General features: G+C 37.4%; 3 protein-coding genes across 3 annotated transcripts; all 3 read left to right on the forward strand.

Annotated features, from left to right (window-relative positions):
- Positions 1 to 8,169: 8,169 nt before the first annotated feature.
- Positions 8,170 to 9,117, forward strand: AFUA_2G07440 (PaaI family thioesterase). Its single transcript, XM_749987.2, has one exon. The coding sequence runs from the start codon at positions 8,295 to 8,297 to the stop codon at positions 8,730 to 8,732; it is 438 nt and encodes a 145-aa protein (XP_755080.1). The 5' UTR covers positions 8,170 to 8,294; the 3' UTR covers positions 8,733 to 9,117.
- Positions 9,118 to 9,237: 120 nt separating this feature from the next.
- On the forward strand, positions 9,238 to 12,860 carry AFUA_2G07450 (uncharacterized protein). Its single transcript, XM_077804107.1, has 2 exons — positions 9,238 to 10,012; positions 10,060 to 12,860. Exons 1-2 carry the CDS (start codon positions 9,444 to 9,446, stop codon positions 12,497 to 12,499), a joined length of 3,009 nt encoding a protein of 1,002 aa, XP_077660270.1. The 5' UTR covers positions 9,238 to 9,443; the 3' UTR covers positions 12,500 to 12,860.
- Positions 12,861 to 13,157: 297 nt separating this feature from the next.
- On the forward strand, positions 13,158 to 14,441 carry AFUA_2G07460 (transcriptional coactivator p15/PC4 family protein). Its single transcript, XM_749989.2, has 2 exons — positions 13,158 to 13,602; positions 13,658 to 14,441. The coding sequence occupies exons 1-2, from the start codon at positions 13,327 to 13,329 to the stop codon at positions 13,877 to 13,879; spliced, it is 498 nt and encodes a 165-aa protein (XP_755082.1). The 5' UTR covers positions 13,158 to 13,326; the 3' UTR covers positions 13,880 to 14,441.
- The last annotated feature ends 1,103 nt before the right edge of the window (positions 14,442 to 15,544 follow it).

Below are 15,544 nucleotides of genomic sequence, written 5' to 3' on the forward strand. Positions count from 1 at the left end.
CGCGTCATTCTTCTAGTTATACCCTATAAATATCTCTTTCTTAAGAGAATCGAATGCAAATGGCTGTCTCAGCTATTAAAAACAAAAAAATTAAATTAAAACAAGAAGCTGCTAGCATATTTAGTGTATCTGAAGCTACGCTTCACAGTCAGCTGAGGGGAATCAAACCACAATCAGAGACACGTGCCAATAGCCATACACTAACTGCTATTGAAGAAGAAACTCTTATCAAGCAAGTTCTAGATGCAGGTAAATGAGGTTTTTTAATTCAGCCAGAGTTTCTGCGTGGAATGGCATAGCTTTTACTTTGTGAATGTTCCCAAGATACTACTGCAGTCTGTCAAGGTACTGGATCATAGGTAAATAGAAATAGGTTAATAAGGTAGTTGATACTCAGACTAGCTATAGTAATCTATATCTATCTATTCTATGTGAAAGAAAATAAATAGTATATGCTAAATAGTATATGAATGACAAAGGAAATTTCATGAATATAGAGGGGAATAGATGGCTTGCCTAGGTATAAAGGAAGAATAGGAAGAATAATAGTAGGAGAAAAATCTAAGGTTATCTTAGATTAATATCTTGATTTCTTGATTAATTATTTTTTAGCTATAGGGTGATTTCAAGGATATATTTATAGATGATTCCTTCTAGCATAGGCCATTTGAATATTAAATGATCTCATAGCCAGGTGATCTTATTAATTAGATCACCATTTGCTAATGGTTGAAATTAATAATAATTAATAATAATCTATAACCATAAGGTTAGAACCATAGCGGATCAACCTATGGGTATGATTAATAATTAAATATAGCATGGTTTTCACCAACAGGGTTTTATCCTTATAAATCAGCCATAGTAAAAGAATACTATTTATTCTAGGCTGATATAACTAGCATTTTTTTTACTTAATTAGAGGTTTTTGATGCTAGAAACTAGCATATTAGCTAGAGAAAGAAACTAATGCCTTTTTCCCTTTTATAAAGAAAGGTTTTTGCACTAGGAAAACAAATGTTTAATCTAAATATTCCTATATTTAGCTTAAGGGGGGGTATTAGTAAAAACCATGCTATAGTTAATTATTAATTATATCCATGGGTTGATCTGCTATGGTTCTAACCTTATGGTTATAGATCATTATCAATTATTATTAATTTCAACTATTAGCAAATAGTGATCTAATCTATAAGATTACTTGACTATGAGATCATTCAATATTTAAATAGCCTATTATAGAAGGAATCATCTATAAATACACCCTTAAAATCACCCTATAGCTAAGATGAAGTAATCAAGACATTAATCTAAGATATCCTTAGCTATTTTTTTCCTTCTACTATTCTATTCTGTTTTACTACTATTCCTCCTATTCTTCCTTTATACCTAGGCAAGTTATCTATTCCCCTCTATATTCATGAAATTTCCTTTGTCATTTATATACTATTTAGTATATACTATTTACTTTCATTCACAGTTATATAAAAATATTCTTAGCTTAATACTAGTATAGGCTTTACAGCTATCCTATATAGCTAGGTTAGCTAGCTTAAGGCCCCTTAAATTATTATTATACTAGTCTATAGCTACTCTTAATGTCATGGTGCTGCTGTGGATAGGAGTTAGCATTACTAGGAAGGAATTATATGACTCTGGGAATATCTTCACTGCATAACTTAGCAACCTATTTAAAGGTCCTTAAGCTATATCCTGTCTATAGAGCCTGCCTATACTAGTCTACCCTATAACTAGAATAGATAAGATATAGATTACTATAGCTAGTCTAAGTATTAACTTCCTTATTAACTAACTTCTATTTACCTATGATCTAGCACCTTAATATTATATAGCTCCTCTCTTAGAGTTAATACTATTAGAATACCTATCCCTCTGCCTTTATTCCTGCCTAGTAACCCTAAAGAGTTCTCTAAGTATATTACTAGCTATAGTACTAAATAGTATAAATACTACTACCTAGTATATAAGTATATCTAAAAGGCTAAATTAACTATTAATAAAGTAAACTAATAAGCTAAATAATCTAAGGCCTAACTTCTAGAACTCTAGTATAAACTTACTACCTTAGAGTAGAGATATAAATAAGAGACTACTAAACTAAGGACTATCTTATAATACTAGAAGGAATAGCTATAAGAGAAGAAATAGTAGTATATATAGGCTACTATAGAAAGGGATTAAGTCTATTACTTAGCTACCTCTACTATAAATATATCTATATCTACACCTATATATAACCCTATTACTAAAAAGCCTATAGTTACTCTAGTAAGAATACTTATATTAACTATTACCCTATCTTCTAAAGCTATTAAATTATTAGAATAACTCTCTAACCCTAATAAGTTTAAAGATAACTAAAAGGACCTTTAGTATTTTATAATATAGATTTAAGAGAAAATAAATATTAACCTTAACTACTTCCTAACACTGCAGAGCTAGATAGCTTATATAAATAACTACCTAAAGGGTATACTATATACCCAGATTCTCCCCTATATTAAGAAGGGAATTTATACCTTTAATAACTACTAAGATATCCTAGATATCCTAGAGCATACCTTTAGTGACCTTAACTGTGTGAATAATGCCTAAAATAAGCTATTTAGCCTATATTAGACTAATAAGAAGTTTAGTACCTTCTTTATAAAATTTTAATGCCTAGCCCTGGAGGGTGAGATGCCTAAAAAAACCCTATTTATCCTACTTAAATAGGCTATTAGTTATAAACTCTAGGGCATGCTTATATATAACTAGCCTCTAAGCTAGGAGTACTATTAGTTTATTAGATTCCTATAGAAGCTTAAGAACTACTACTAGTAATATACTACTAACTAGCCCCCTGATATTAAGACCTATATTACTACTATTAAACCTACCCTATATTCCTAGTCACCCTAAAGCTCTAGCCCTATTACTACTAAGTCTACTAAGTAACCCTAGTGCCTTATTATTTAAAGGAATGAGTATATGCTAGTATAATAATATAATCCTATAGACCTAGGTACTACCTAATACCTAATAAGAAAGGGGTATAGCCTCTCCTACTATAAGATAAGCACCTACTTCTAATATAGCTCCCTAGAATACTAGATTAGAGACTACCCCTATCTTAATACCTATTAGAGAGTATAAATTATAGTATCTTATAAACCATATCTAGAGAGCCCCTAGAGGGGATAGATTCTAGAATCTAGAAGCCTATCACCTAGCTAGACCTCTTTAATAAAAGGAGTAAGCCTAGAGTAAGCTGTAACTAGGCTTAGAAACTATATATTATTTAAATTTCTACTACTACTATTTATAGACTTAACCTTAAAGAATAAATATAATAATTAAAAGCTATAATATTACCTGTGACCCTAGAGAGGGAAGAGAAGGGAATAAAACTACTTACTTATACCCTATTAGATACTAGAGCTAAAGAATAAGAATTTATTAATAAAGAATAGGCTAAAGACTAGAAGCTAAAGCCTATCTCCCTAGTAGACTTAATAATCTTATATATATTTAATAGGAGAGAACTAGAGAATAGGAAGATAACCTATTATATTTAGATAGATATAAGAATTAAGGACTACTTTGAGAAAGATATAAGGTTTTATATTATCTAGTTAGTATACTACCTTATTATGCTAGGAATACCTTAGATAAAGGTATATAACCTCCTAATATAATTTATAGCCTATAGTATTATATTTAATAGTAACTACTGCTAGAAATACTATAATACTCCCTAGAAGCTAAGTAAGATATAAGCCCTATATAATATCTTCTTAAAGACCTAACCTAGATACCTACCCCTAAGACTAAAGGGACTAGAGAATAAAGATATAGCTTTTATCTTCTTAGCTGCCTGCTTAGCTTATGCCTAGAGAAATACCTAGATATTTATAATCACCCTAGAAGATCTTAAAGCCGCCCTAAGGATTAGGAAAGCTTAGAAGGAAGATCCTACTAACCTATTACCTAATAAATTTAAAGACTATACTAATATTTTCTTCTCTAAGAAGGCTAAGTACCTGCCACTATACTACCTTTATAACTATAATATTAAGCTATTAGAAGGAAAGACCCCCCTATTTAGCCCTCTGTATACTATGTCCTAAGAAGAATTAAAAGTCCTAAAGGAATAGATTAAAGAGAACCTAAGAAAGGGCTTTATCTGCCCTAGTTTATTACCTACTATATTACCTATCCTATTTATTAAAAAGCTAGGTAGAGGTATATAAATCTATGTTAATTACTAAGCCCTAAATACTATAGCTATTAAAGACTAATACCTGCTACCCTTAATAAAGAAAACCCTAAATAACCTAAAAGGAATAAAATATTTTATAAAGATTAATATTATTTTAGCATTTAATAATATATATATTAAGAAAGGATAAGAATACCTAATAGCTTTCTATACCTAACTAGGCTTATTTAAGTCTTTAGTAATGCCCTTTAGACTAATAAGAGCACCTATAACCTTTTAGTAATTTATTAATAATATCTTATAAGATTACCTTAATATCTTCTATACTATTTATTTTAATAATATCCTTATTTACAGCAAGACCTATACTAAATATATAATATATATCTACTCTATTCTTTAAAAACTAAGGGAAGCTGGCCTGTATATAAAAATCTAAAAGTATAAGTTTATTATCCCTAAAACTAAGTTCCTAGGTATTATTATTAGCTAGGATAGCATTTACATAGATCCTAATAAGATGAAAATAATTATTAACTAGTAAGTTCTAACCTATATTACTAATATTTAGGCCTTTATTAGCTTTAGCACCTTTTACTAGTAATTTATTAAGGATTTCTCTAAAATTATTACTCCCTTAGTGAACCTAACTAGGAAGGATATCCTATTTATATAGACTATAGCCTGTAAATTAGGCTTTAAAGCCCTAAAGAAGGTATTTATAAATATCCTAATCTTAAAATTATTTAACTAGATAAAAGATATTATAGTTAAGACTAACTCTTCTAATTATATATCTACTAGTATAATATCCTAGTATAATAATAAAGAAGTCCTACACCCTGTTATATTCTTCTTTAAGAAGCTCTTAGTTACTAAGTATAACTATAAGATCTATAATAAAGAGTTGCTTGCTATTATTCACTATTTTAAAGAATAGCACCCTAAACTAGAGGGTATACTATTACTAATTAAAGTTATAACTAATTATTATAACCTAGAATATTTTATATCTACTAAGCTGCTTAATAGATGATAAGCTTACTAGTCTAAATTCCTATCCTACTTTAACTTTAAAATTATATATTAATCTAGGAAGTAGGGAGTTAAGCCTAATACTCTAACTAGGAGGTCAGAAGATCTCCCTAAAGAGGGGGATAAATAGCTATAATACTAGAGCTAGATAATTCTAAAGAAAGAGAACCTTAACCCTGAGATTTAGAACTTAGTGAAACTAGAAGCTATTATAAGGAGCTAGTTAGTTATAAGAAGAGTTTGCTTTGTAGACCTAGTAGCCTAAGTTACTAGAATACCTAAGGAACCTACTAGAGTGCCTGCTTTACTAGTATAGATAGACTAACTGGACTAACTAGACTAACTAGACTAACTAGACTAACTAGACTAACTAGACTAACTAGATTAACCAGACCAACTAGACTAACTAGAGCCCCCTCCTAGTATTAAAGAACTACTAGATACTACCTACTAGTTAGATAATACTGTATAGTCCATCCTACAAGTACTAGATAGGAATGCTAGTTAATACCTAAAGATCACCCTAGCTGATTATAGATGATAAGGAAGCTATCTATACTACTATAAATACTTATACATCCCTAACTATAATAAGCTGAGAGCTTAGTTATTATAGGAATACTATAATAAGCCTACTGCTAGATACCCTGAAAAGTATAAGTTATATAAGTTAATAGTATAGGAATATTACTAGCTAGGTATATACTAATATATTAACTACTAGACCTAAAACTACTATATCTACTACTAATCTACCCTATTTTATAAAGCCTGCTAAGGAGTATTACACCTACTCCTAGTACCTAAATAATTATAGTAAGATATCTTAATAGACTTTATTACTAGTCTAGTACCTAGTTAAGGCTATAATACTATACTAGTTATTATTAATTAACTTATAAAGATAAGGCACTTTATCCCTTATTAGACTACCTATAATGCTAAGGGCGTAGCCTAATTATATATCTATTATATATAAAATCTATATAGCTTACTAAGGATAATAGTATCAGACTATAGCCCTTAGTTTATTACTATATTCTAGAAGCACCTAACTTAATACCTAGATATTAAGAACCTACTATCTACTGCTTATTACCCTAAGACTAATAGCTAAACTAAAAGAATAAATACTATTCTAGAATAATATCTATATACCTATATTACCTATCTATAAGATAATTAGGCTGACTAGTTACTATTAGCTAAGTTTATCTTAAACTCTATCTAATCTAAGGCTACTAGAATCTCACTCTTCTTTATAAATTATAGATTTTACCTATGTATAGGGTTTAAACCTATCTAGCCTATAAATCACCCTGCTACTAGAGATACTAAGGCCTTTATAAAGAAAATATAAGATATTATTAACTATATCTACGCCTAGATCTATATTACCCAGGCCTATTATAAGGAATAGATAAATTACTACTAGAGACCTGCCTACTATTACTATATAGGATAACTAGTTTAGTTAGATATCTAGAATATCAAGATCCTACACCCCTAGAAGAAGCTTAACTAGAAATACCTAGGGCTATTCTATATTAAGAAGGTTATTAGTCTATATATCTATAAGCTAGATCTGCTAGCTTCTATAAAGATTTATCTTATATTTAATATTAGCTTACTGCGCCCTATTACTAAAGACCCTATTTCTAGATAAAGATAACTACTACTACTATTAGTAGAAGTTAATAGCCTAGAAGAATAGATTATTAAGGATATCTTAGATTCCTGCTAGGAATACTAGGGCTAATAGGGCCCCTATCTGAAGTATATTATTAAATAGTTAGGCTATAATAACCCTACTAAGGAACCCGCCTATTACCTATAGAATATATAAAAGATTATTACTAACTTCTACTATTACTATCTAAGTAAACCTAAACTAGCAGATAGTCTTAGCAGAGCTTAATCCTAAGGAGGGGAGTACTATTATAGTGCTGCTATAGATAGGAGTTAATATTATTAGAAAGGAATTATATAACTCTAGGAATATCTTCACTATATAACTTAGTAACTTATTTAAAGGTCCTTAAGCTACATCCTGTCTATAGAGCCTGCCTGTACTAGTCTACCCTGTAACTAGAATAGATAAGATATAGATTACTATAGCCAGTCTGAGTGTTAACTTCCTTATTAACTGACTTCTGTTTACCTGTGATCCAGCACCTTGACACTTAACCCCTAGATAAGCTAAGTAAGACTAGCCTAGTCTAGCATAATTATTAGGGTAGTATTACTAGTAATACCTAGTAGTATAGAGCTAGGGTCTTAGTTATATATAGATATTATATTACTAGTCTAAAATAAATAAGATATATTTACTTTTATAGTCCTTAACTTACTAGCTATCTAATCTATAGAAGGGGGGTTACTATATAGGCTTCCTATAAAGGATCTATAGCTATATTTAAAAATTAACTCTTACCTAGATTTTAGATACTAGTTTAGTAGGCCCTTAGAGTCTCTATTATTAAACTAGTTAGTATATTATTAAGTATTTATATCTAGTAGGCCACAGGGGAAGCAGTTTAAACTATAAGGTAATTAGAGATAATTAATTTAGGGGGTCTTAGTTAGTAAAATAATAGTAACTAGGCTGTGGCTATAGATAAGAATACTAAGTTTTAGGGATATATAGATATACTAGTAAAAATATATATACTTTAATAATTAGAATAAACTACTTAGTTTCCCTCTAAGCTATTTAGAACTCCTATTTCTACTAGATGCATTCAGAATCAGGGATATAATCACCTAGGTAAGAGGGGGCTTGCCGCTGGCGGCTTGCTGGGCTTATGTTATTCTAAGCATGTGACAGTACATTGCAGACTTCACACTTTACCTTGTTAGGTATGCGCTAGGTGATAACCCTAAGGGCTGAAAATAGCTTTTAATCAACCACTCGTCGGCAGTGATGTAAAATTTTTTCCCTTGCTTTTTCTCTCTGCTATCTATCAGCCAATGCTTTTTGGATGATTATCCCCCTTAGCAATGCCGCAATTATAAGAACTATCCGACCACATCCATTATGAACACTGAGCTCCATCAGGTCCTGAATGTTTGGGACCGTATCCGTGTTAACAGCCCAATATACGCGTTCCTTCTCAACGACGTTGAAATCTATAGCGCGCAAAAAGGGAAAATTAATGCTCGCGTTCGTGTTACTTCTCATCATTTGAATTCCAAAAACACACTGCACGGTGCTTTTTCCGCATGTGTCACTGATTGGGCTGGTGGGCTTGCCATCGCGTCCTGTGGCCATGACTCTACAGGTGTGAGCACCGACATCCATGTCAATTACATGTCAACGGCCACGACAGGGGATTGGCTTGAGATCGAAGGATGTGCAGATAAGGTTGGGAAGACACTTGCTTTCACGACAGTAATCATTTCCAAAAAATCAGAGGAGGGGAAGATGACTATCGTTGCCAAAGGTTCACATACGAAATACCTCAGAACCACCTGAGGACAGCTCTCTGGATTATCCATGACTCGACGAAAACGTCTCACGCTCTGGGGAAACATAACAGAATAGCTCACTGGCTATAAGTCAAGCTTTTAATCAAGCCCGCCATCTTCTTTGCATCTGGCATGATTACATGCTCTTTGAATGCTGGATTCACTCGGATAGCGGAGATTATAAACCCATTCTGAATAGCTTTAGATACCTCACCATCTCATCAAGAAGTGAGGCAATAGAGAATGGGCACATAAACCATCTAGTCCATTATTAAGCTAAAGATTCTAAGTATTTCCACTTGTCGCATCCAAATGAAACTCTGGAACAATGAACCAATAACAAGTATGAATCTGGCATGTATGAGAGGGAATATCATGATAAATAGCAGCACCACAGGTTATTTTGATCTCGCACGTGATATTACCATACCATAAGACAGCGTTATCAATACATGACATATTATATAATCAATGTTTGGGACCAAAAACCCTTTATTTACTGAGTAGTTAGAGCTTGTTACCTTGTGCTGAGGAAGGTATGTGTGAACACAATGGGTGGAAACGAAGTCTCTGATTCCAAGGAAATTGGCCCAGCTTTTAGACTATACCAATCACAAAAATCCTAATCTGTTTCAAATGATCGTTTCTACAACTCCCAAGTCATTAATAGACCCGACACAAACGTGGCTAATGCTGTCCTCACCCAAGGAAAGTCATTATGGATGATTCCATTGACAGGCCTCTTCCGTCTCCCTTGACCGAGACTTGTTCCGATGTCCGGGATGCCACTGACTGTCTTCTGACCTCACGGCACGACGAGTCTGATCAACGAAGTGATCTTATACCTACCATTACCCCATCAAAGGGGCCAGTTGAAAACATGCTACATTTCCTCTCATCGGCCGATAATCTAACTTTGGCCTGGATTGTTGCATCCTTGGCGATAGTAACATATGTTCTCCTAGGCAGGATTGGACTGCTTTTAATTGGGATGGTGGCCGGTGTCGTTCTGCATGCGTCATGGGAGGCGGCTGATACTGGTCTTTGGAAAGATCCAACGGGCACTTCCAGTATCTATAGGAGAAAGGAGCTTTCCATGAATATAGCGAACCGATTGCTGGAGTTATCGAGTCGCAAACCTTCAGAACCAAAATCAAACAATGGCGGGATTATTGCAGAAGCTGCTGAAGGGATGTCTGAGCCTGAGCTAGATTTCTCTGGTTTTCCGCCTAAGACAGCAGCAGCATTGCGGTCATTGACCGATGCTGTTATAAAGGACTATGTAAAGTATGTTCGCATCACATATGTCTCCGCACGTTCTGACAGAATACAAGTCACTGGTATGAACCCATATTGCCAGCAGAGCAGATGTTCCCTCTCTCATGCCGGAAATTGTTGAGAGACTTTATTATTTCTCTGTCCTCTCACCTATCTCGAAAACGACCGGCAGATGCATTCTTGGAGTTTCTCACAAATTCTTCTTCTATGGTTATCGTGCTCTTGAATGAATTGTCAGCGGCGTTCCAGCATGTCGAGGGCCGTTTGACGCCAGAAGATGCAGTCAAACGGTATCTGGATTTACATCCGGAAAGCAGCTTAGCGAACATTTTGTCGGAGCAGCAGCAGCGAATGAAATTAAAAATGGTAGCAGATGATATCCTATCCAGCTTTTTGGAACCAGGTGTGTACGCTTGTTCCGTGCTGAGGGACTTCCTTCGTGAGATTCTGGCCGGTGTAGTGTTAGAGTCGGCGATCTCCAATCTTTCGCGATCGGAGACGATCAATGGCTGGATCATTCATCTTTTAAGGGAAGGTGAATCGGAGTTGTTGAACGCCATTGATGCGGGGGTCGAGGGGGCCAAGGAGCAAGTGGTCGCTGTCGAAGGCGCCAACGAAGAGAACAAGCCTACAGCAGTTCCGTCTAGCGAGTCAGATATGGAGGGAAAACCTGCTGGACACTCTGATACTTATGGCATTCTTCCTACGACCAAGGTTATTGAGGTTCCAATCTATCCACCCGGAGGCACCACGGTTCAGACACAGGACTTGCAGCCCCAAACCGCTCGTCTGTGTTCCCCTGAAGATATGCTGTCCTCAGATGCCCAGTCAACCATGTTGCCGCACCACTCGCCTGTCGGGATCCAAGACAAAGAAGCAACAATCCATACACCAAAGGTTAAAGACGCCGCAGAGATTCAGAATGATTATGATTCGACAAAGATAGAGTCCACAGAACATTATCCTCCAGTTCAACCTACAGACCCATGCATGGCACCGCCAGCCTCTCGTTTACCGGATTTTCAATCTAAAAAATCACCTGCCACGACTCTTCATCATGCATCCGTTTCAGTAGAGGAGCTTTCTGAAGCTAGTGAGAAAGCATTAATTCGGTCAAAACCTACATCGAGTTATTTGATTCAAATTGAGCCAGCAGCCACACGTCGCACTGGGTGGATGATTTTCAGAAACTATGCAGATTTTGAATCACTACATGGCACCCTTGGAACGATAGCGAGGCTTAATAAGATACAAGATTTTACGGAAAGCCACCCTGTCTTGCCACCTTGGAAGGGACAGACAAAGGGGGCCCTAGTGCGTAATCTGGAGAGATACCTTAAGGATGCCCTTCACTATGAAGCGCTTGCGGATTGCGAGAGAATGAAACGGTTTTTGGAAAAGGATGAGCGCCTCGATCCTGGTGCCAGCGATGCCCCAGCTAAATCTGGATTTCCGTTTGCCACATCGGTGGCGCTCGAAAACATGGGCAAAGGTATGCTAGGCGTTCTGACTAACGCACCGAAGGGCGTTGCTGAAGGTGGTAAAGCCGTCATTGGTGGTGTTACCGGGGTGTTTGGAGGAGCAAATGGCAAAAAAACATCATTCAACTCCAAAGGATATCAAGGAAACCATGGCCGTTCCCTATCAACTCGATCCACCTCACAAATGAACTACGGGAGTGCAGTTTCTGACGGTGTGGACAGGCCGAAGAGACCTGTCAGCGAGAACAATAAGACAGAGCGTTATTCTTTAGCTGTGGTCCCTACGCCCGAGTCCTCAGGTTCTCAGGAAGACCCTCCTAGCCCTGGAAGCGGAAACGTTGTTGACTCTACTATACCAAGGTTTGGAGATCTTGCCTCTTCCGAGTCAAAACTCGAGAGCGATCGTCTCCAGGGGTCTTTGTCTGACTCTGATGGTGGAGCTGACCTTGCTTCTCGCATAAAACCTAAGGAAGAGCAGAAAGCGTCAGATGGTCAAAGTACTGTGCGGCGTCGAGAAAGCCCTATCTCCCAAGAGGAGACACAAATAGCTGTGGAGCTCATCTTTGCGGTTATCAATGAACTATATTCATTGTCATCTGCATGGAACATCAGGAGAACACTTCTGAACGCGGCCAAGTCGTATATTTTACGCCCTGGAAGCCCAAGTCTAGAGACGATCCGCTCTCTCTTACAGGAGTCTATGATTGATGCTAATATCTCGGATGCATCAATCGCATCCTATCTCACCAAGCTCCGCGAGAATGTCCTGCCGACGAAAGAGGAGCTGGAGTCCTGGCCTCAGCCGCCCAGTAGCGTGGAAAAGGAGCGTATGAGGGAAATTGCGAGAAAAACACTTGTCCTTAAGGGGCTACCACAGGCACTTACAAGTGTCATGGGGGCTGCTGCTAGTCGCGAATCACTCGAGAGGGTGTTTGATTGCCTACAGGTTGAGATGATTGCGCGCGGTTTTGTTTATTCCATTCTTTTGCAAGCTCTGAGAGCTCTGACTTTTTGATCCGTCCGGGAATGTGTGATTTTCAATGAAGCCGATAATTTTTTACTGTCTCTCCTTAGCCGGATGATATGTGGAAGATGCTTGCTCAGGAATTTCCATCAAGGTGAAGTCTGAGTAGGTGATAAAAATCAAGCATTGAATGGTGTTTCACATCTTTATATTCGCACATTCAAATCTGCATCACCTGCTGGCACACTTTCATATCAAAAGCTATACAACTCTACCAACGAAAAGTTTGTGAGAAGAAGCATATGATCCTTTGACAATAGGGATCTTAGAACTTCGAATATCAAATAGATTTAGTCGTCTTTCTTCTGTTCGAATGTGCCTACACCTTATTACACATTGGGAAGTAGAAGAATGACCTAAATCCTTTGATACTTATTCCTTGAAGCTCTAAACATATACATTACTAAATAGCATCAATATTAGCCTTTGAAAGTTGGAAGGCACCTCTGCATGTCTAGTTGTGCAATAGGTCTCTCATTTGTGTATCTAGAAGACAGAAGACTTATGAAGCTATACTCCGTAAGTTTTTGGAGTATAAAACATAGGTGGACCTTAAGAGTTCTACAGAGTAGTTCAATGAATTAAACCCAGCTGGGAGATCAGGACCCACTTAGTCCTTGCTACTCCAATGTTCATCATTTCTGACATGATTATGACGCGTCCTGTATTCACGCGTCCATTAAATCATCTTATACCAGAGAATCGTTATTTATGCATTTGAAACCACTGTGAACAATTTATTATAGTGATATTTATTTCATACTACCACAGTATCCATCTTGATTCTTTCTCCAGTTATCCACGACCAGATCTTGGGGATGCCGTCTGGGCCCAGGAAGCGCATGCCAAGTGTCAGTGATGACTGCAACAACAGTGAAAGCTTCCAGCAGAAGAAAGCAAAAAAAGAAGCATCAATAAGTTCATCACCTCACAACATGCATAACGCAGTGAACTGGAAAATTGATGCAAATGGAGACAAATTCTGGGAGCTTTCTAAAATGCGTCGGGTCACTATCTCCTCCTTTCGAGGGAAGACACTCGTCAATATTAGAGAGTATTACGAGAAGGATGGGCAAGAGCTCCCCGGGAAAAAGGTAATTATGAGATTGACATGAGGCGCTGTTCCACGACAACTGACTTGCAGTATAGGGCATTTCTTTACCAATCGACCAGTTCTCAGTTCTTGTAACATTGTTACCAGATATTGAAATGGCACTTAAAGAGACCGGGGAGTTTGTGCCGCGGCCAGATTATCCTCAGGCCAATAAAAAACCGAGTGGGGATGATAGCAATGAAACAGCCCATGGCGCGGAATTTGAGAGCAAATATTCAATGAAGAAGAATATTGAAGCAACCAGTGAGGAAGACTAGAACCAGGACAAACTCTTTTATTTGGCTCAGAAACCACAATGGATGGATTATACCATATTTCTCTGTTTATATTTGTGCAATGATGTGCGCTGAAAAAGCACCAGAGTGGAAGTGGAAGAGAAAGAGGAGACGAAAGATTGGGGAGGGCTGCGCGCTGCGATAACCTTACTCGTTGTTCGCAGGGGGTAGGCATACACAGATTGATGAGTCCTTCAGTGATTTGAAAGACATTTCCAGTCTTCTCCAAAGCAGGCATTGTCAAGGCCTCAATCGCACATCCACTAATTCTAGGTACTGTCTTCAAGGACTCAGATAATAGAGTGCCTTGAGCTCCGCGGCCCCGCCTACAGAGTCGTGGAGGATTTAGCCTTTTGTTGCCGTTCTTGGAGGTAGCCAGCATCCTAGCGCAGAAGCCAACTTATGAGCATCTTCCTACTGGGTAGCCGAAGTGCTGAAACGTCCCGAAATTCGTTCAGATTTTGTTGACTCGGATTGCAGGCTTCCGTATGAATATTGTCTCCATCCCAAATTGCTTGCTGGGAAGATGTAGGAAGCAAGTCTCTAAATGAATTGTTCTAGACAGGTTGGAAGATGCTATGTGCAGAAAATGGTATCTGTTGATTGCAACACCGATGCCATGCCGCCCATTGTTCTGGCTTGCATGAGACCCGGATCCCTTTTCAATTATGGTCTCGTATTTGCGTATGATTTGACATTCAAGATGGAGAACATGCAATTAGGATGTATTTATTGCTGAGACTTCTCTCAAATACTCCACGTGAGGAGAGTTCGGTGGGAGATGGGTTCGAAATGGGGAAACCCATATATTCGGCCTTTATATCCTGCTTCGAGTGTCTTTCCCACTAACGACAGGGCTGGAAGAATTTCCTTCATAACGAAATACTTTTTTCGTTGCAGTTATGAGGGCCTGCACATGGGTCGCCAGCATTGCTGGCTATTTTCCATATGCCTCGACAACCATTTCATCGTTGTGGCTAATGCCATCTATTGACCACCTTCCGATGCTGGGAATACACGGTAGAGACTAGGCTTTCTGGCGACCTTTGATCTTCTATCCGTTCAATTCCCCATACGTTGTTGGAGTGGTCTCGCCAATATGTCCATGGACACGAGCGTCTCTCCATCGGAGAGCGTCGAGCCTGCAGCCTGCCGTCAATTTCACAATGAAAGCTGTCCAGAGACTAGTCATCTCCTTTAACGGTGGGTTCCTCGATTGCTGATTGAAATTACCAGCGATGCATATATACCATGGTAGTGTACACTTGGGAGAGGAGAACAGTCAGTCACTTAATAGTTCACTTATCGATTTCACCATCAACTTTCGACTCTGTTCGTGCCCAGTACACATGCAAACGTAGGGGATCTCTCAGGTGGGGGACAGACGGGATGATGCCTGGATACCTGCTAAGCCAGAAAAAACTTCGCCATTGCGATGGCATGCTGCTTTTCGTAGAAAGGATAGGCCATTTCCGTCCAGGCGCAAGGTATTGTTTCCAAGGACACTGTCAGATACCAATCTCTCTTGATCATCTGATGTCCATAGTACACAATTGATAGTCATAGTACTAATGCTTACAGACTAGAGGCACTTATGGATGCACTAAACTTGTCTATCATCTACATCGGTAGCAAAATAGCAATAAC

Source organism: Aspergillus fumigatus, chromosome 2 (genome assembly GCF_000002655.1).
Source record: "Aspergillus fumigatus Af293 chromosome 2, whole genome shotgun sequence".
NCBI classification, from domain to species: domain Eukaryota; kingdom Fungi; phylum Ascomycota; class Eurotiomycetes; order Eurotiales; family Aspergillaceae; genus Aspergillus; species Aspergillus fumigatus.